Source organism: Gavialis gangeticus, unplaced genomic scaffold, assembly GCF_001723915.1.
Source record: "Gavialis gangeticus isolate Ggan-Ray unplaced genomic scaffold, GavGan_comp1, whole genome shotgun sequence".
NCBI classification, from domain to species: domain Eukaryota; kingdom Metazoa; phylum Chordata; order Crocodylia; family Gavialidae; genus Gavialis; species Gavialis gangeticus.
In genome coordinates, this window is record NW_017729032.1 from 210,569,563 (window position 1) to 210,591,897 (window position 22,335).

The 22,335-nt window shown below is 42.4% G+C and overlaps 1 protein-coding gene across 1 annotated transcript in view; it reads left to right on the forward strand.

Moving 5' to 3' along the window:
• The window catches only part of DSCAM (DS cell adhesion molecule), a 737,680-nt gene that overhangs the window by 452,992 nt on the left and 262,353 nt on the right, over window positions 1-22,335 (forward strand). The window contains exons 10-11 of the mRNA XM_019523886.1: window positions 15,826-15,945; window positions 20,585-20,758. Of these exons, the coding sequence (XP_019379431.1) occupies window positions 15,826-15,945; window positions 20,585-20,758 (294 nt within the window). The remainder of the gene's footprint in view (window positions 1-15,825; window positions 15,946-20,584; window positions 20,759-22,335) is intronic.

The window sequence follows — 22,335 nt, forward strand, 5'->3', positions numbered from 1 at the left end:
CAGCCTTGGCTTTCCTGGTTTGCTCCCTGCAGGACTGGACCAGTGCAGAATATTCTTTCTTGGAGGTGAATCCCATCCTCCACCCTTTGTAGGCCTTTCTTTTTAGCCTCAGGAGGTCTGCTAGGTCCCTGGAGAGCAAGGGGGGCTGCTGTGCCCTCTTGCTGCGTTTCCTCCGAGATGGAATAGAATTAGCTTGTGCATGGAAGATCAGTCCTTTGAGGAGCAACCACTCTTCCTGAACTCCCCTACCCCTGGGTTCGTGGTCCCTTAGGGCCTCACTGTGAAGCCTCCTGAGCTTGTCAAAGTCAGCTTTCCTGAAGTCAAGGACTTCAGTGTTGCTGACTGACTTGCCAGCTTTACATTGGATGGTGAAGATGATCAGCTTGTGGTCGCTGTCACCCAGCTTCCCATCGATCATTAGGTCACTGATTAGGTCATCCCCAGTAGCCAGTATCAGGTCAAGCAGCGCTTTACCTCTCGTTGGCCCGTAGACTTCTTGAGTCAGGTAGAGGTCATCCACTCATGATAAGAAGCTTTGCGACTGCTCAGATTTTGCTAAGTGATCCTCCCACAAGATGTCTGGGTAGGTAGTCACCCTTGACAACCATGGTCCTGGAGCATGCGGCCTCAACCAGTTCTCGAGCAAACTCCTGGTCAAGCTCTTGACTTTGGGTGGGAGGTCTGTAGTAGACTCCCACCGTTGTGTCGTCTGTGCCGTGTTCCCCATGGATTTTAACCCAGAGGGTCTCCAGTTGTCCACCCTGGTCACCAACATCAGCTTGCAGGGTCACGTAGCTTTCCTTAACATAGAGTGCTACACCCCCGTCCCTTTTACCTACTCGATCTCTCCTGTACAAGGTATAGCCGTCTATACCATTGCTCCAGTCATGGGTGGAGTCTCACCAGGTCTCTGTTATCCCTGTGACATCATAATTATGATGACGAGTTCCTCCTGCTTATTCCCCAAGCTCCTGGCATTTGTGTACAGGCAGGCAAGTGTCCCCTTGGGGGCTCTTGCCTTGCCCACAGATTGATCCAGGGTTGGGGCAGGGGTAAGCTCCCTTAAGTGCCTTGGCTTACTGGCTTTGCAAGGGTTGCTCAGCGGACCAGCAGTGGCGGTAGTCCCCTCACCCTCCAGTGGGCTTAGTTTAAAGCCCGGTGGAGCAGGTCATCCAGTCTGGCTGAAAAGAGCCTCCTCCCTATTGGAGAGAGGTGGAGGCCATCTCTTCCCAGCAGGTCACTGCTTCTCTCACCACAGAGTGGGCTGTGGTCATGGAAGCCAAAGTCTTTTCAAAGAATGGTGCCTCTTTGCAAGCTTTCCCAATCCCTTCAGCACCTTCTGATGGGCATGACTTTCTTGCAGTCAGTCACAGTGAGTTTTGGTGGCATCTAATCTAGTGGACTTATGAAAGCTGGTCTTTTCTCCCTATCCCCTCAGCCATGCTCCATTATAACATATCCATACCAGTAAAATCCCAGCAGGCCTGTTCTCTCCCCTCTGCCTCTGTTTCTGATACCACTTTTTCTTTTGTGCTTCCTTTCATGTACAAGAGAATAGCACTTGGTTCACTTGCTCCTTTCCTTTTAGTTCCTGCTGTTACTTCAGCCATCTCAATCTACTCTGCCTCTCAGTTTGAATGATAAATCACTTAAGTTCCCCTTGGGTCCCTACTCCACCTCTAAGATAATACATCTTACTATTAGGATTTTTTTTTTTTAATATTAGACCTAAATTTTCCACTAAGAGCTGGACTGACCCTCTCCCTATCCTTTTATTACCTCATTTCACAGGAGGCCAGGTAATCAGGTATCACAGGGTTACATCTGCTCACTACTACTCTGGATTCAATTTGACCTAAACACCCTGAAGTAAAGACTACATTTCCAACAATCTGTTCTCTGAGCCCCCCAGTCCCTTGTCATCTCATTCTTCATCTTGTGAGTGTCATGTAACGAAAACATTTTTAAAGGAAAAAGATATGCAGTTTCCCTATAAATAAAGGGAAACAAATGGTACTTTAATTTTTCTATTTTCTAATCTATATTATGCAACAGCTTCTGAGCCATGTGTTCCAAATGGCAGGGGATGGATTCTTAGAGATCTTTTTTATGCAAAGAGCATGATTCTGGATACAAGAGTGGACAGCAGTTGTTTGCTGTTGTCAGAAATCAAAGGGGACTAGGACTAAACTAGCTGAAACCCGTAAAACATTTGCAATTACATTTTTATTGCAAGAGTATTTATTTAAATACAAGATTTTTAGTTATCCTTTGACCGAATACTGTAACAGAATCAAAACTTCTCACCCTTGAAAGGTACCATCCAGGCTGCCCTCCTGCTGCCTTCCCAGGGCAGTCAGCCAATTGCCAGGTGGTCCCAGGCAGTGGGAAGGCAGCAGAGACAGTGCACAGGGTGCTGGAACCCACCAAGGCCAAGCTTCCCCGAGCATGCCTGGGGTTCCAGCACCCCATACACCATTGGACACGATGGGTGCTGCCTGCAAGCTGGGGCTACACCCATGCATCTAGCACCCTGCCTGCTAGCCCTGGGGGGCACAGCTACCACGGAGAGAAGCACCAGGCTTCCCTGCAGCTCAGGGGCTGAGTGACCTGGTGGCAGCTTGCATGGGCAGGCTTTGCTGAGGAAAAAAAGAAAGCAGCGGGGGGCCTGATCTCCCCCTCCCTCCCCCCGAGTCTGCCTGTGTCTCGCATGGCTGGGGAGCAAGCTGCCAGTGGACCCTGAGGTTTGGGGGACTCTGGTGCTTCCCTCCATGGTGGCAGCACCCCCCAGGTAGCGCACACCCTTTGCTACCCTGCCTGAGTGGTTCTGGGGGGCACTGCCACCACAGAGGGAAGAACTGGGGTCTCCTGCAGCCCAGGGTCTGCTGGCAGCTCCGACCCACTCGGGCCCCTCACCACTTTTTTTGTTCCTTTGGTGGAACCTGCTATCTGTCCGGAGCACCCTGATTGGTTGTGTCAGTAAGCATTGTGTTTTGCCAACAAGACAACCAATCAGAGTGCTGCATACAGACAGACTAAGCCTATTATTATTATACATGTTTTCCTCTGGTCTTTTTACACTTATTGTTCATTTTAACCCATGAATTGTTTTTTTATAGCAAAGATATTATTTTGAAAATATGTGGGAGTCTCTACTATTTAACAGTACATGGATAAATTTACAAATAGCTTTTAAATGCAATAATTTTTAAAGTTAAATTGAAAAGGAGTTTTCTGCCGACACTTAATCTCAAGGGCTGCTGACATGAAAAAAAACCCAACACATTTTACTGGAAGCAGCAGCACATTACTTCAACCCACTTCCACAGCATCTGTATAGATCCAGTGCTTCAGTGGGGCTTTTTGGTGTTTTTATCTAATAACTAATTCAATCAGCTATTAAATAAAAGTGCCAAAAAAGGCCCACTAAAGCACCCAATCTATACAGATGTTGGGAAATTGGGGTGCAACTAACACATTGCTTCTTCTGGGCATGTGTTAAACTTGGAGTGGGAGCACACCAAGTTTAAAGTAAAGCACTGGGTTTTTTTCCCTATGTCTGTAAGCAGCCAGGAAGTTTTATTTTTTTCTGTGCTGACTGAAAGCAGACTAGGAGCTGGTTATTGCCTGCTAAAGTTTAGATATTAGTGCATGTATGAACTTTTGGAGAGGCTACACCATCCCCTAAAAATCTGTCAGTCTATAATTGAAGATAATTCTCATAATTTTATTTCAGATTATATCATTTGTAATGTTTAAACATGATACCCCGCAAAATTCAAATGCAAATATCTTCATGTTTAAACATTACAAATGATATCTTTAGACTCCTTCATTTTGCAAACCTTGAAAATGATGGGGCAGAGAAATACGTCTCTTCATTTTTTCTGTATCTTAGATAAGGTGTTCACTATTGTTGCAACCCTTTAATGCTGTAATAAAGAACAAAAATGGCATAAAGAGGACTTTAAAACAAAACCAAAAAAATATATATATTCCAGCTTGGGAATGATTTCCCCAGTATAGGCACTAAGGAAGACAGACATTACGGCTAGGGACAGACATTACACGTAAACTGGTATAAGTGATCAGAAACCAGTTCAAACCTGTAACACAACAGAAGTTCAGTGCACATATACCACTTTCAAAATGGCTAAACCTAATTTAAGGTAAACCTGGATGGATATAGCCTTAACTGCAACCCTAACATCAGTGTATCAAACTTAACATGATGTTTCAGGTTAAACTGGTCTATCAAACTTGTGTCCCAGATCCCCTCCCAACTCAAGTTACCTCAAAGTTCCTCAGAATCCCAAAATGCTTTGAGCCCTCCACCACCACATGAACCCCTGCCCCCTGCAGGGCAGCTCACTGTAACACTGCTCATGCTCTGCTGCTCCAGCCCAGCACTTAGCTGGCCCCAGTCCTGGGCTGTCACAGAGCCATATGCATAGGCCCTCAGCCCAGCCTCAGCTCCCAGCTCCAGGCAACATGCAGCCCAGAGTGGGGGAAGTGCGGCTGGGGAGCCAATACAGACACTTCCCTTGGGGACTCTTTTAGTTCCCTCCTGCCATCTCTGGGCTGCCTACTGGCCCAGCCAAGGGCTATGTGGCCTGGCAGCTGCAGCTCCTTTCCCCTCCCCTCCAGCAACTGCAGCTTCCCCCATGCTGCCACCAGCAAAGTTGCCAGGCATACCAAGACCAACTCTGGAAGCCTAAGGCTCAGTGTGGAGGGTCTGTGGTGACACTACAAGGTTGGGGGCACATGGTCTGCAACCATTCAGGGATGGCCCGGGCTCAGGTGGGTTTGGCCACTCTCAGCAATACCCAGCATGCTGGGAGGTATGCAGGAGCACCTCCTTGCTTCTGGCCCTGGTGCAGACATCTGTCAGTCTTGTAACCTAAAGGACTTCCCCAAGGTGCCTGCCACAACCTAATCATACCCCCAGGGCAGTCTGAATTATTTCAGCAGCTTCTTCCATAGATTATATCCTTTCTATAGAATTGAATTAAGGATTTTCTGTCTTCTGTAAGCTATTTAAAAATCCATATAAAGTTTATCATGATGAATTCCTATACAATACATAATAAAATAATTGTGAAATAAAGAGTACTGAGAAATGTTTTAACTTGTGGAAAAAAAGTTCATAAATGTATTATGAATTCTCAGGTTCTCAAATATTACTAGAATAGAGGTTTCAGAGTAAGTCTTAGATGCATAAATCATGATTCTAAAATTCCTTTGAGTGAACATGTCATGAGTTTCAATGAAGATAAGGTCTTTAAATACCTAATAACCCCCCCTTAATGCATTTAGCATAAGTGTGTTTTCATTTTGTGCTTGCCAAGTATATCTTTGATTATCAGATAGTTAGGCACCCAATGAGGAGTCCAAAGCCTTGAATGTTCCATAAAGGAAGAGCATGCATGTCTGTTCCCTGATGTTTTGGAGAGGAAAAATATGCAGTAAATGCACTCTGTGATTGAAATATAAGGGGGAAAAAAGACAAATGGTCATTGCCAGTGCTGCATACCTCATTTATTTTCCTTGTTGGTATTTACACTCCAGCCCTGAAAGCAGTTCTTGAAAATCTCACTTCATATTTAATGCTCTCATTAGACTTTATCAACATGAACCACTATACATTGTCTCATTTTGCAGAAGCACATCTCTTTTCTACAACTGCATAGCAAATGATTTCACTAAACCAGCTAAATTGACCCCATAGGTCCAATGACCAAATTTAATAACTGTTCATCTCTGGTAAAGTACAGCATTTAATGATATCATTCATTAAAACATCAATGGTTGCTTTGGCTGATTAAATTTCTGCTATCATTTTGACAGTATGACCTAAATGTGAAGTACAAATGCTCCATGTAAAAATGAAACATTGGGTTCTGGGACAGTCTCCTAGGTTTTCTTTTTTATTCATTCTAGTGGCTCTGCAGAGAAGCTCATGTTATGAGCCTTCAGAATCATTCTCTGTGTTCAGGGTCTATTAAACCATAGTTGGGTCAGAAACAGTTTCAGAAAATTATCCCTGGGTTAGAAGGGCTCAGGGACTATCATGAGCATCTAGTCTGAACTCCTGCATATTTGCAGCATGTTACCATGTGATGAGTATGTTTGGTCAAAAGGTATACTTGGGTTTCTAAAAAAAATGATGGCATGCAAAAAATTATTTTTAATCCTCGAGAATAAAGTTCATTGTTGTCAGCAAAGATGACAGTAGTGAACAATGTGGTGTTAGACCACTACCTGACCTATCTCTAATTTACTGGACTGTTTCTAGAAAGCAGAGGAAACAAAGGCATTTGCCAGGCTTAAAATGTCACTGGAGCACTATAGCTTATCTTTCCGTATCTGTTTTGATTTCTGTCATCCTTTGTTTTCTCTTTTTTTAGAGCCTGTAACTGGCAGTCATAACACTGAAGGAAAATATCCTTTTAGGCTCTTCTGAATTCAACCATTAAATAATTTGAGCCTGTCAGCTTACTGCTGTTGAACTAAACAATTCAACAACTCATTCCTTATCACTGATACATGGGTTGTATTAAATGAGCTAGCCTTAAAGGAACTCACTGATAAAGCAATTTAAAATGTTCACATTGACAAACTCAGGATACATAGTTTCTGGTCCAGAGGTAATATTCAGAAGGGAATCATTCCATCTTGGTCTCATTCTGTTTTTTAACCTACACCTCTGTTTTTTAATGTATTTGTGAAGTGATGATTGGGCTGAAGAGGTGAAAACCCATCATTACAGAGAAAAGCACCGGGCAAATTGTTTCTTTGACTCTACTGTAGCCCCTCAGCCTACTGGCCTTGGTGTAGTTACCAGCCAGATCATCTCAACAAGGTCCAAGTGTATGACTTGAAGAAAATAGAACATGGAAGCAACTTTACAGTATGAAATTATATGCAAAAGTCTGGATCAAAAAGGAACAGGGTTTTTAAAATTATTTTAATCTTTCAAACATAAGTTAGTAATGCTGAAGAAACCATTACTTTGAAAATATAATCGCAAAATAAACCACTGTTGTTGAAAAGGCATTTCCTCTCTAGTTATCCTCTGATTACTTCCCATTTCATACCTAGGAGAAAAAGAGTCTTCTGGCTTGTCTAGAAAAAAACAGAACAAATCGCACATAAAAGTCTGTTGAATAATTGTAAACATCTGAGTCATTATGTCTTACCTGTAGCACCATTTTGAATTTTCAGTGGCACCTTAGTAACTCCAGTCAGAAGTCTAAACCCTCAAAACTACCAGCAGAACTGTGACCAACTGGCACTGTATGCAGTTAATTTTAACAGAGTGAAGTTTCCATTTTCCTATGTAGACAAGGTCCTGCCCAATAAGAATTAAAGCATACAGTATTTGTGAAACAGTGTCTGGAAGCTTTTATATCACCGCTTAAAATGTAATGGTTCTATAGCTGAACAGTAGAATCCAGCGTCTTCAGCTTTCCACCTGGCTCTAAATTCTATAATAATAGTAATAAATGGAAAATGAGAGTGACTTATACCTACATAGTTGATGATGAAGGATCCAAAACCACTTTATAAAATTACTGTTCCTTTTCTGACAATGATTAATCACATATCATGCCTTGAGACTGTTGTGACGGGGTTCCAATTTTTTCACCTTGTATGCAACATTGAATACACACTTAATCAGATGCAGTTTATTCTTCCCTCCCTTCCCCCTCCCCCTCAACATCATTTTAAATATCATGCCCATAGATTTCATAGACATTAGGGCTAGAAGGGATCTCATGAGATCATCAGGTCCAGCCCCCTGCCCAAAGGGCAGGAAGTCAGCTGGGGTCAGGTGACCCCAGCAAGATAGTCATCCAAATGCTTCTTGAATGTGTCCAGAGTAGGTGCTTGCACCACTTTTGGGGGGAGTCTATTCCAGACTCTGGAGACTCAGATGGTAAAGAAGATTTTTCTCATGTCCAGTCTAAAATAGTCTTCCAGCAGTTTGTGACCATTTGACCTGGCCTTCCCTTGAGGTGCCCTAGTGAACAGATGTTCTCCTAGATCCTGATACACACCCCTTATGTAATTATAGGCTGCCACCAAGTCTCCTCTGAGCCTATGCTTCTCCAGGCTGAAGAATCCCATGGTTCTCAGCCTCTCCTTCTAACGCCTGCTCTTTACCTCTGATCATGTGCATGGCTCTCCTCTGGACTCTCTCAAGCTTCTCCACATCCTTTTTAAAGTGTGGAGCCCAAAACTGGATGCAGTACTCCAGCTGCAGCCTCACCAAGCCTGAGTAAAGTAGAAGGATGACATCTTGGGTCTTGCTTGAGATGCATCAGTAGATGCAAGCCAGGATTTTATTTGCTTTGCCAGCTGTGGCATTGCATTGGTGGCTTATATTCACTTTGTGGTCAGTCAAGACCCCCCAAGTCTCATTCAGTCATGGTGCTAGTGAGTGTAGCACTGCCCAACCTATAGGTGTGATGTGGGTTCTTTCTCCCAAGGTGAAGCACTTTGCATTTCTCTATGTTGTATGTCATCAGGTTTTGATCTGCCCACCTTGCAAGCCTGTTCAGGTTGGCCTGAATCCCCAGCCTATCCTCTAGAGTGACCATACTTCCTCATAATTTGGTGTTTTCTGCCAACTTAGCCAGTCTACTTCTGACACACAAATCCAGATAATATATGAATATATTAAAAAGTACTGTTTTGAGAACTGAAACCCGGGGGATGCCACTGGTCACCATGCACCACGTTGGCTCAATTCCATTGACAATCACTCATTGGGGGCTGTAAAGTTGCCAAGGCCACAGCAGCTCCCCAATTTTACCATGAGGACATCATGGGAGACCAAGTCAAAGGCTTTTTTGGTATCCAAGTAAATGACACCAGCCTGGTCATAAAAGGAAATGAGGTTAGTCAGGCATGACCTACCCGTAATGAAGCCGTGTTGGCTATCTCTCAAAATAATGCCTTCTGTTAGCCTGTGGTTGATGGATTCTGTAACAATTTTTTCCAAGATCTTTTCAGGGATTGAGGTCAAACTGATTGGCCTGTAGTTCCCTGGGTCTTCCTTCTTTCCCTTCTTAAAGATAGGCAGCATGTTGGTCCTCTTCCAATCTTCAGGAACCTCTCCCAAGAGTTATAAGTTCTTAAATATCCCTGCCATTGGCCGTGCTATGATATCAGTCAACTCTTTTAGCACTCTTGGGTGCATTCCATCCAGGCCCGCATACTGACTTGTGGATGTCCAGTTTTTCAAGGTATTCCCTCACAAGGTCTCCGCTAATTGTAGGTGTATGGTCATCTTTACCCTGGTAATCCTGTGTCCTGCAAGGCAGGGTAATCCTTGTGGGCTGGTGGAAAAATGATATGCTTCTGTCTAGGGAAGGATACAGTAACTGATGAATCATTTACTAATGAATTGATCTGGAAAATTATGTGTATATGCAGCACCCCTGCATTGCATTTGTTGTGGGCAAAAATGAGTCAGCCAGTGTACAGAATTAAGCTCTGGGAAGGGAAAATTTTGGCCAAGGATACCTGAGAAAAGCCACAAATTCTACATGTATCAAAAATACTATGGGATCTTTAGTACATAAGAATACAATGCAACAATTGAATTTCTTTCTAGGAAGATGGAAAATCCCTGTGCAAGAACAGGTGATTTCAAGGAGTCTAGGTGTTTCAAATATTATTCTTATGGCACTAAGCCACCTGACTCATCTGAAAAGAGAAGACAGCCAGGTCTGTTAGGTAGGGCACACAAATTGGAGTTAGCAGTGTCGAGTCCTCACAGCTGACCTAATATTCAGGTGTGTTGAACTCAGTGAGAACTGTGGTTGCCTGATGAATGTTGGACTCTACCCCTTCCTGTGAAATTGTGACAAGCATAGAAATCCATTTTTGTAAACGTTCTTGAGTTTTACAAGTGAAAACTGGCTAGTATAGTAATATTTTGAGTAATGGTTAAAGTAAATGGGAATGTTTTCTAACTCTTCTAGAGCTTTTTATACCCTTGTTTAGCAGTTGATAACATGGCAGCATGCTGTGTCATGAGAATCGTCAATTCATGCAAAATACCCATTGTCAGCCAGAGCATAATATATAATAAATCCTAAATTTTACCCAACAGAATCTAGTCTGAGAAATTAGAGAACTATTTTATTGCAAGTGATCTTTGTAAAATTGTATAACACACTTGTGTCAACATATTGAAGGACAAAAAAAATCTAGTATCTAGTTGCATTTTACCTTAGATTCACTTTTAGTCATCTACTGTGTTCATTTATCCTTATGTTGACTGTAGTTAGATGATACAGTAATCTGTGTCTATATGGGAAGCATCTTTGTTGCCAACCATTTTGCCAACACTACTAGGTCTGTAATTTCTGAATAGTTATACTCTTGGATCAACCCATTTTCTATTGTCTCTGTTCCCATATCCATCAAGCTTCTCAAATTGAATGCATTTACATTCAGTTCCAGATTAAATTCAAATGTATCATTGGTGTTAAAATGACATCTCCTATTCTCTGTTATAAACATGGCCATGAGTGAGCCTTGAGTTATAACTTTAGAACCGTAGGTCTTTTCAGCAGAGCACACTACAGGATTCTTTCCTAAAACAGTCAGACTATATACTATCTATTTTCTATCTAGCTTTACTGGTGAGTAACTTTTTACTAATTTTTTTAAGATGATTTGCTTTACTTAACAGTTTTCAAAGTGAAACACACTGATTTCACTACATTGTGTGCCATATGCAATCAAGTTTGTTTCTAGTACTGTCTAATTCTATGTATTTTTAGCAGTGTTTGGATAATCTTTACTTAGAAACCCTGCCTCTGTTTGGTGAGCTAATGGGCTTGGACTCATAACAATTAACATGCATATGCTGATGTAAATGTTTTCTATTAATGACTGCAACCATGTCCAAGATTAGTGTTGCTAGGGCTGCAGTTTTAGTGAATAGCTTTCATGTGAATTAACATGCCACTTGATTTATGTTTGGCAGCCTGGCAATCCTTTGGAAATCTGGAATAATTATCAACAATAAATATAGTAACTCTTTCCATTGCAGAAGTAATATAGCTGAAGTTCTTCTCTTCCAGTGGAAAGACAGATATTGTTGTTGTTAGTGTCTTTAGTTATTTGTTGCCATATTTATAACATACAGACATTTCTTGAAATCTGAACATTATCTTTGTACATATTCACTTAATAAACAGTATCACAATATTATAATTTGTTCAGTGTCCCAAATTAACCTTTGGGATTTCAGTTCATAAAGTTATTATTAAAATAATTGCCTGCTGTCTGTAAGATTGCTCCTACCAGTGCTAACTCATGTTGCAGTTGATCAGTCTGCAAGAGCAACTAAAACATCTTAGGTTATTGGTTGAACATTAGTGATTCTTCTATTTCTACTGCATTTCTATGGTGGTGTTTTTCTGATGAGTATAATCTCAGTAACAGTAGTGTAATTATGGAGGGATGACAGGGGTGGGGGATGGAAAAAAATGTTTTTACCACAGCCATACAATTCCAATCTTGATTGTGGTTGCAGCAGCAACTAGAAGCTGCCACTGCCCCTGTATGTGGTAACCACCCTGGCTTCTCTGCCACATCCTTATACTGCTGTTCAGTAAAAGTTAATAAAAACAGTTATCACAGCCTCAGTCATTTAACATCATTTTCTCTGGGGCAGTATAGCAGACACCATTTAGAAGATTTTTAAAGATGGAAGAAACTAATGTAAACACACACACACTTGGGATTGTGTGTGGTAAAGTGTGTTCTGGCTTTATATTGCTGTGCATCTTGTTTGTTCTGTATATTTCGCACACAACCCCAAGTGTGTGTGTGTTACATTCTCTCCCCAGCCTGGAATTTAATGTCTGGGCAAATTAATAACAACACCATGTAACATTTACATAATTCAAACCAATTCTTATCTACCACTATATGCTGCTTGTGAGGAATGCTAAACATATCCTCTATCTCAGGGTACAACAGGCAACCCCGCAAAAATTTTGGTATGGGGAACACCCCAAAGTTATGGACATAAATACAAAAATTGAATGGATCCCAGATGAGTCCCCAAAATGTAACCCTTCTGCTGAGCACCCGTCAGTAAGAACAAGGGCTGAGTTCAATTTTGGGGTACTAAATACATTTTACCTTGGCTCAAGCCCCCACCCAGTCTACCTGGGAAGCACTAGAGGAATCATTAGGGTGTCCAGTAAAACTAACAACCCTGCCCTCACAAGCGGTATAAACACAAAATCCAAATTCATTACAAAGAATAAAGAAAAAACAAAAGTAAACACTAATTATAATTTCAAAACACTATAAACTACAAAGCAGAGTCTATAGGTGGCACCCTCTTGGGGAGGCTTTACCCATACCCAGGCAGTCTGGGACTTGGGACTCCCCAAAGGATAGTTATGGGGGCCTGTTCATCTATACCTGCCCTTCAGCAATGGGATGGAGATGGGGGCACACACAGGAGAGTCTCATGAGCTGCTTCATGGGTCCACTGCACTGCAGGGAGCTTCAAAGAAGGTCCTTCTGTGTTGCAAAGGGCCCCTTGTTGCTCCCTGTGAAGCATTAGCACTGAACTGCACTTCCATGTGGTGGCTTTGAGGGATTAATTGAGGCTTACCCTTGTCATTGCTTTAGTTTGCTTCTCCACTGAAGGTGGGGAAAGTCTTTCCCCATGGGGAGCAGGCTTTCTGGTTCCCAATTCAGCTTTCAGCAGCCTCAGGAACAGAAAAGAGACCCAGCCCCAGGGGACCTGACCCTTAAATAACTTTTCTGATATCATCACTTGGTTCCAACCAGAAGCAGGCATTATTTGAACACTGCTAATGCAGACCAATCATTTCAAAGGTGGACAGCGCTCCTGGTGAAGTGGCCAGAGTTACTAAACTGGTTCCACAGGTCCCTTGGAGGGAATCTGAAGACAATGGCTTGGATGCAATGAGGGGGATGGGAGGTGGTTCTCTTTCTGTCCTAGAGGAGGCAAAATATACAGCAAAACAAGATATACAGCAACATAAACCCAGAACACACTTTACCATACAGAACCCTAAGTGTGTGTGTATTACACTAATAATGTATAAACTTCCTTTATTGTCAGATTGTGGTCACTGCAGGCCTGGACCAAAGCCCATTAAAGTTACTGGGAAAACTCCCATTGTTTTGAGTGAACTTTTATATCAATCTGTATATGCTTTAATTTCTCACTCTTTGTATAGAACCTATGGTTCACTTTGTATTTTAGGCTCTGAAAGCCATTCCTGGTTGTCAGTTCACATTCCTACATTACCATCTGGTGGTGGTCCCCATAATGGTCAGCTCTGACTATCATTATAAATATTTGGGTTCTCCATTATACATGATTATTGATACATTTTAGGCATTTTCTCAAAAAGCAACCACTCTAATAAATATTGCAAAGCATCTAATAAAATCCCAGGTTGATTAGCCAGAAACTCCAAAATTTGAATGACAAGCACTGTACAAATAATTGATAAATTCATAGATTCTAGAGTCGGAAAGGATCCAATGGATCATCGCGTCCAACCCTCTGCCCTTGGCAAGAAAGAGGACTGAGTCAGATGACCCCAATCAGGTGACTGTCAAGCCTCCTGCTGAAGACCTCTAAGTTAGGTGGTAGGACCACCTCTCTTGGAAGCCCATTCCAGACTCTGGCCACCCTTATTGTAAAAAATTTCTTTCTAATGTCTAACTTAAACCTACTCTCCACTAGTTTGCACCCATTATTCCTAGTTACTCCCTGGGGCACTCTGGTAAACAGCGCATCTCCAATTCCCTGCTGTCCTCCCCTGATACATTTATAGGTGGCTACAAGGTAGCCAGCCATCTTTTGTATAGGCTGAAGAGATCCAGATCTCTTAACCTCTCTTTGTAGGGTCTTTCACGGAGGCCACTAATCATGCGAGTGGCCCTCCTCTGAACCCTCTCCAGATCCTCTGCGTCCCTCTTGAAGTGTAGTGCCCAAAACTAGACACAGTACTCCAGCTGCAGCTTGACCAATGCCACATAAAGGGGGAGCATTGCCTCCCTCAATCTGTTGGTCATGCATCTGCTAATACATGACAAGGTGCAATTGGCTTTGTTGATGGCCTCGTTACACTGCTGGCTCATGTTCATATTGGAGTCAGCTATGACTCCAAGATCTCTTTCATCCTCTGAGCTGCTGAGGAGGACATCCCCCAACCTGTAAGTGTGCTGGGGATTCCTCCTTCCCAGATGGAGCACCTTACATTTATCTTTGTTGAATTGCATCCTATTATGTTCTGTCCATTGATCTAACCTGTCCAGGTCAGCCTGTAACTGCTCCCTGCCTTCTGGTGTATTCACTTTGCTCCATAATTTGGTATCATCCATGAATTTGGAGTGGTTGCTCACCACACTATCGTCCGAATCGCTGATGAAGATATTAAACACTGATCGCTGATGAAAATAATACTGGCCCAAGGACCAAATCGTATGGGACCCCACTGCCCACCTCCTTCCAGGCTGAGAATGACCCATCAACCACTACTCTCTGGGTGCAGTCCCTAAGCCAGTTAGCCACCCACCTGACTGTGTAGGTGTCTACTCCACAGCCTATTAGCTTCCCTATGAGAATAGGATGCGAAATTGTGGCCATCTACCCAGAATGCCACTGGGAAAGCTTAGAACACCCTGATCCATGTAGCAGAAAGTTGGGGCAGGGGCAACCAACAAAACCCAGAAGCATGGGAAATACCTATAGTAGAACATAGGTATAGCTACACGTAGATTATCCTTGACCAGTGGCTGTCCAACCTCTTCTTGAGTACCTCTAGCAATAGGGAGTCCACAACTTCCTTAGGCAGTTTATTTCACTGCCTCCCCGTTCTAACAGTGATTTTTTTTCCAGATATCCAATCTAAACTTACCTTGCTGCAACTTTAAGCCATTAGTGTGCATCCTCTTCTCTGCAGCAAGAGGAAAAAGGTGCTTTCCCTCTTTTTTATGACAGCCCTTCAAGTATTTGAAGACTGTTATCATGTGCCATCTTAATTGCCTTTTCTGAAAACTTAGCATGCTTAACTCCTTCAGCCTCTTCTCATATGACTTGCTTTCCAAGGTTTTTATCATCTTTGTTGCTTGCCTCTGGGCCCTCTCTAACTTGTCCATGTCCTTTTTAAAATGGGGAGGCCAGAACTGCACACAGTACTCCAGATGGGGTCTAATCAGTGCCAAAAAGAGAGGCACTACCACCTCCCTTGTCCTGCGCCTAATGTTTCCACTGATGTATCTCAAAAATGCATTGCCTTTTGTGTGGCTGCATCACACTGCAGATTCACACTGAGTGTTATCTACTTTCCCAAGACTACCATAGTGCTGCCATCCAGGCAGGTGTCACCCATTCTGTATTTGTGTTTTTGATTATTCCTCCTAAGGTGTAACACCTTGTATTTGTCCACATTGAACTTCATCCTGTTAGCTCTAGCCTAACTTTCCAATTTGTTGAGATCCTTCTGAATGGTATTCACATCCTCCAGTGTTTTCACACTTCTTCCTAGCTTTATGTCACCTTAAAATTTGCTCAAGAAGCTTCTATGCCACCACCCAAATCATTATTAAACATGTTGAACACCACTGGGCCCAGGACAGATCCCTATGGGAGTCCACTTGAAACCTGTTTATTCTTCCTTTCTATGTTGTTGGTTTTTTTGCCCATTTCTAACTTTTCTTACAAATAAGAGTTCTAGAGTTGTCCAATAATGTTCACCTATATAATTTCTTGGTGATTCTTTTTCTTTTTCCCCACTGCAGTTCCCCCTCGATTTGTGGTTCAACCAAGTGACCAAGATGGGATTTATGGAAAAGCTGTAATCCTCAATTGTTCTGCAGAAGGTTATCCTGTTCCTACTATTGTCTGGAAGTATTCAAAAGGTATGACAAGTCTCCCAGATTCTTAAACTTCCTTTAATTGCTAGTACCTTACTGCATTTAATTCAATAGGACTATTTACAAAGTACTGCTAAACTTGAGTCAAGGTATAGCAGCCTAGCTCCTGGTATATGGATGAATGGGATATTATTATAAATTGGTATGTTTTATCTTTCTGTATGTACATATATCTTTTCATTGGTATTTCAAGAAGACACTCTAGATGACTTGTAGGTTCTTGACAGTAATGCTAAATAAAATTTCTAGGTGGGGAGAGAGAAATATCGCTTTGATTGCTGTGACCTTCAGGGTAATGTTCATTGGTTGCTCTTGATTGATTTTTTCTTTAAAATCTATGATAGCATAGCCAATCATATCTTTTCAGCAAAGAAGAAAGGTCAGGCAGCATTAGCATAACCAGTAATTCAGTATGCACTTTACATAATGCTTTAACATTTTCTTTTCATGTAACGGAACATTAAAACTGGCCCCACTTGACCCTAGGTAACCACATGAAATTGACAGCTTTTTAATTAAAATGTGCTGCCTGCTAGATTGTGTCTTCTAGGCAATTATCTATCATGCTTACCTTGTGTTGAAGCTGGCCACATTCAAGGAAACAAGCTTTCCAAACCATAAATACTATCTATCTAAGTTATCCCTTTACATATTTGTAAAAAATAATCCATTATTGCACCAAGTTCCATGCAAGTAAACAAATAATAGGATTCTAAATAAAATTTGGTGCTTTTTGGGCTACTACATGCCTTTTTTATAGTTTAGTAATGAGTTTTGTTTTACCAACAGAGGATGGAAAATGTGGAATTAATCTAAAGATTTCAAGAAATAATTTCATTGCTACTTTACATGTCGTAGGGACAAAAAGAAACAGTGCTGTTTATGTTCTTTTTGTGTTATAATCGAGAAGGCTTAGTCAGGCCAGGTCAAGTAGTCCATATTAGAAGTGGAAAAGAAAGGTTTAATTTTAAGGAGCTTCTCTCACATCTACATGAAATTAATTCAAGAATCTCCATTTCCAGCTTTTCCTGAATCTTGGATACAGTGGATTTGTTGGTTGGAACAAAGTCAGAGTTGATATTGGAGGTGGTCAAAATGTAGAATTTTTAACAGTTTTTGTGATTTCCTTTCTCAATTTTGGGTTGGTTTTTTTTTTTTTTGTTCCAGCCTAGGTCACATGGACAATATTTCTTTGCTGCTTCTTTATTTTGTTATTACAATTGTGTTATTTCATTCAGCATATTAATTAAAAATCACACATCTTTAAGCTATATAATTCATTTTGTTTTAACAAGCTACAATATGTAATTTTCCTGTCATAGTTAGGATTTTACCAAGATCCAAAAAAAGCCCAGTGGCAGAGTTGACTAGGAACAAAACATACAAGTGATGTCTCATTTGTAAATGCCCCATTCAGTTTACAGGGTATCTACCATCCCTAAAGCCAGTTAGAATCCTGATTGATATTGGACTTTTAATATTGCTTAAGTAAAAGGGAAAGTGGCTGTCATGCACAGTCTTCTCACCTTTGGGGACTTATGACCTAAATCAATAAGTAAATCCAAGTAATAGCAGGGTGGTATCATCATAGCTGCTAATGGACTTTTAGCTATAACACAGAACACATCATGCACAGAACACATTGTGCACAGTAAGGCATGATTAGTGATCATTGACACATCTACACATGCATTTGATGCGGCACAAGTTTACTCATGAGTAAATTACTTGCAAGTAAATGGTGCTGGGTATGCATCTACATGTGCAGGGAAGCGGAAGCAGATTTGCTGCTAATCTGCTCCCACTTCCTAGGGCTCTGCAGTGGGCCCCTGCCACCACTGGGGAGTGCTCCAGGCTCCAGCTGCAGCTGCCAGGAGCCAGCAGCCCTTTTCAAAAGCCAGCCTTGCTCGCTGCTGTCTGGTGGGCTACTTCCCTGGCCATGAGCAGTGTGCCCAGAGTAGGTTCAGCATACGGCAGCACTCTCCTCATTGCCGGTGCCTCCCCACACCATGGCTGCTCCAGCCCCTGCCCCTGGCTGCTCCATCCCATGCCCCTGAGTGACGACCAGGGCCCCACACTCCTGCTGGTGCCACATTGGCCCTGGGCCGTCCTGGCTCCTCAAAGCACAGTGACCACCTGCCCGCCTGCCATGCACCATCCCAGGGCCACCACCAAACACCTTCTGCCTCCACCACATCTGCCTGTTTGGACCCTGGCAGGGATGCTGACAAACGGGCTCCAGGATGCTAATGCTGGGGCTACTGTCACTCTCCTGGGCCTCCAGCCTCACCACCTCTGGGCCCAATGAGCCATCCAGGACTGGTGGCAGCACATCATCCAGCACATCTGGGATGATGAGAAGTGGCTGGAGGCCTTCTGCATGACCTGGGCCACATTCCTAGACCTCCTGGAGCAGCTCTGGCTCCACCTGGAGTGGCAACCCACTGGCATGCAGCTGCCTCTCCCTGACAGCCCAGGGATGGGTGGCCAGCACCCTGGCCTCTGACCATTCCCTTGTATGTGCACAAGCCACAGCAAGTGTGGTGGGTGGAGGCTCACCCAGAGGCAATGGCAGCTTGTGCTCCCCTGGTATGGTTGGCTCGCCATCTGGCTACCAGTGTCCAGGGCCAGCAGGACCAGCACGCAGTCCTGGCCCTGCTGCAGGCAGCTCCAGCTCCACACCCATGTGGAGTTGGGGTGAGCAATGAGCCCTGGCCCAGGCATGGGCTAGCTAGCAGGCAGCCCCTGTACCTAAGCACACTTGTGCACCAGCCATAGGTTCAGCATCTATACATGCACTGCTGAGCACAAAAAATCTCCGCAGCAGGGTAGGATTCATATTTGCAAGTCCTACCCTGCTTCAGAGTTTATTAGTTTCCTGCAACCTAATTAGGATGTACACATAGATGCTGAGACATCTACTATGGAGCTAATTAATCAGCTCCACAATAAACATTTTGTGTAGACATTCACATTGGAATCAAAATAGAGTTTGAGGGACATAAGTTTTGACAGGTTTCCTGTTAGCCTTGTGAGAATATGTACTGTTTGAAAGGAATGCCTATTAGCAAATAATAAATATATATGATTTTAATGAGAGGCAAAGATTTTTGTAGGTGATAACTTTTTTTGGACCAATTGCATGGATGGAAACAAGTTAGACAAGTTTTCAAATGCAAGGTATTCTTCAATGGGTCCGAGGGAAAAGGCAAAGACAGTGAAGATTAAAAACAGTATGTAGGGCTGTGAACTGGAGAAAAGAGAGATTCCTAGAGGTAGCAGACAATTAAGAGAAGAAAAGAAACTTGTTATAATAGGAAACCAAGACTTCAGAAGAGAAGGGTGTCATTATCACCCAGTGGTGAGACGTAAGGGGTGCATGGGTGTGCACGTGTACCCCCTGAGTGCGCCGGTACACCCCTGACTGGCCGCACTCACTGCTTAGGCAATGGGCAGGGGGGGCAGGCGGGAGTGCTGGTGCGCCAGCCAGGGACTGGTGCTCCTGGAAGTGGCTGCAGCCACTTCCGGAAGTGGCTGCAACAATTGATCAGCCACCTCACAATTCCCCCTTTCCCTGGTCATCAAGAGTGGGTCTGGTCGCTGGGGGGGGGGCGGGGCACATGCCCTCCCCAACTAAGGTGGCACCAGTCGCCCAAATTATCACCTGTAGTATAAAAGAAAAATTTCAGGAATTTGATAGATTATAGTATGTCTGCACATAGTAGCTAGGTACGTCTCCAGGTTAATTTTTCTAGGTATGCAGATGTATATTACTGTAAACCTAATCATGGGGATGTAAGTGTATTCTTCAGTTGACTATTTTTCAGTAGCAATTCCACTTCAGCATTCCCTGATAACTGAAGTCAGTGGGCCAAATTCATCTTTGTTATGCTTCTTAGACTTCAGTACAGTTACACCAGAGACATGTGGCTCATGTCTCTTCTCAGTGTTCAAAGGAAAGGGGCTAGAACCTGTTCCGAGTGAGCTGGGCACCAACTATAGATTTTATGGAAAATTGGAGCCTATACTTACACATGATTTTTGCAGCAATCTGGATGCTGACCACAAGGGTGTGTGATCAGACTTTTAGCTGTGCAAGTAAACATTCACTCTTGTGTTTTTCCACATACTACCCTGAGTTTAATGAACAAGGTCCCTCCAGCATTCCATGTTTACTACAATAGACATCCTCATGATCATAAGGAATTCATCTGGGATATGCATCAGGGCTGCATACTTCTGTGGCTGTTCAGCTGTAATTTTGAATAATTTATCAGCCACTAAATGTACAACAAATGTGCCTTTTACCCATGAGCTATCTGCAAATCTCTCTTGCTCTTTTATCCCCACCCCCACCTCAGGCTGCTCTTGTTGTTCAGCCTCCATTTCTTAAGTTGTGGTGAGTTATTATTACAGTTTATTATAAGACAGTGGTTCTTTTCTTTACATTAAATAGCTTTCCTTTTGGCAAAGGGCTTTTAGTGTGTTCTGCAGTTGATTGTGATGCCAGAAATCAGCTGTTCATTTGTATTGAATTCAGTTTGGCAGCTATCATGTCTGCTATGTTAAAAATTCTTCTTTCCCATTTCTTCCCTCCTGGCTAATCTATTGGGTTCTGCTATAGGTGCTGGTGTACCCCAATTCCAGCCAATTGCCTTGAATGGGCGAATCCAGCTTCTCACAAATGGCTCCTTGTTGATTAAACATGTGCTGGAGGAAGACAGTGGATATTACCTCTGTAAGGTCAGCAATGATGTGGGAGCAGACGTCAGCAAGTCAATGTACCTCACTGTTAAAAGTAAGAACTAAACCACTTTTTGTGATCCAAGTACTACTTTTGAGTTTTAAAGGCTTGTCTATCGCCTCTTTAATTCCTCATGAAAATATTTATTTCATATTGAAAAATAGTCACATATTCTATTAACAGGAGTATCAATATAGCTAGATAAAATTTAGTTACGAGAGGAAAAAAGACAAGAAGAGACAGAGAGATGGCACTCTATATCAGTGATTCTCAACCAGAGTGCTACAGCAGGCTTTGAAACATGCTGCCAGAAGAGAGAACATAAGGGAGATAAGTGCAGGCTCCAGTGAGAAGATAAGTGTGGGCTCTTTCCTTCCACCAAATCCTCCTGTCCCCACTCACTAAAGCACTGCCAGCTGCTGCTGCTTCTTCCTGCCCTTCTTCAAGCAGGTAAGCACTAAATAAATTTGTTTTTGAAATGGAGTGCCACTCAATTCACATTGCTCTAAACAAGTATATTAAAAAAGTCAGCGATAGAGTTTAACAGAAAAGGTATGGTGAAAAAAAATCTTTGATAAGGACAAGATAATGGGTAATGAGGGGAAAAGACCAAGAGTGTCTGCTAAAAACAGGGGCATCTATATGCTTGCTCTGTGGTGGGGATGGGGTGGGGGCACAGATGTTTTAATTAAAGCAGCTCTCAGGAACTGTTCTAATTAAAATGCCCACAGCATCTCATGTATTCAGTATCCCATGCTTCAAAATGGTGGTGGGGATGTTTTAACTAAAGCTCGTTTAAAGAGTTGTAGTTAAAATGCCCCCACCACCATTTTGAAATGAACTTGATTAATCAAGTCTGCTCTGATGCATTAGAATTAGGATGTGTCAGAGTAGGCATCCTATATGTGTACAAGCACCTGAGAGGACTGGAAGTGATCAAGGATGAAAAATTCCTTGACCAGTTCTCAATGTACTATAAACTACAGTCATCATATTTTTTTACATTGGTAAATTATTTTATTCCTACTTCATCAGAAACTTTACAAAACACTTCTTATCTCATCTGGGATACATGCAGGGTTTCAACATCTTTTCTTTATGCTACAGGCCTAAGACTAAAGGCTGTCCCACTTTTTTACATATGTGTTATTGAAGTAAATTGCACTGATAAGAACATAGATGAGAATATATAGATGATAAAATATTGCCAAAACAGACAACATTATTACATTCCTTTATCATAAAGAGGAAAAGCTAATAGTGACACAACAACACAGTGTCCTCCAAACTTTCCTGGGTGACTTACCAAAATTGCACTGATGGAGGTCACCAAAGAGAACATGCACTTTCATGCTTGTTGGATTCTACAGAGTGATTGAATGCTTTGGAGGTTATGGATGTCAGTTGTCTTCGCAAGAGGTTTTCCTTGAAAATAAAAAGGTTATTTTGCTCTAAAAGGAAGAGAAAATCCAGGTCACTTCCATATCCTAGGATACAGATCTAATAACTAAAATGTTTAGAACATTGGGGACAGCTGATTATAACTGGATTACAAAAAATAACATGAACTTTATTAAACCTGCACGTACTACTTCCTCAAATGTCTTCCACAGTCTAGTTTACCCTTTTGG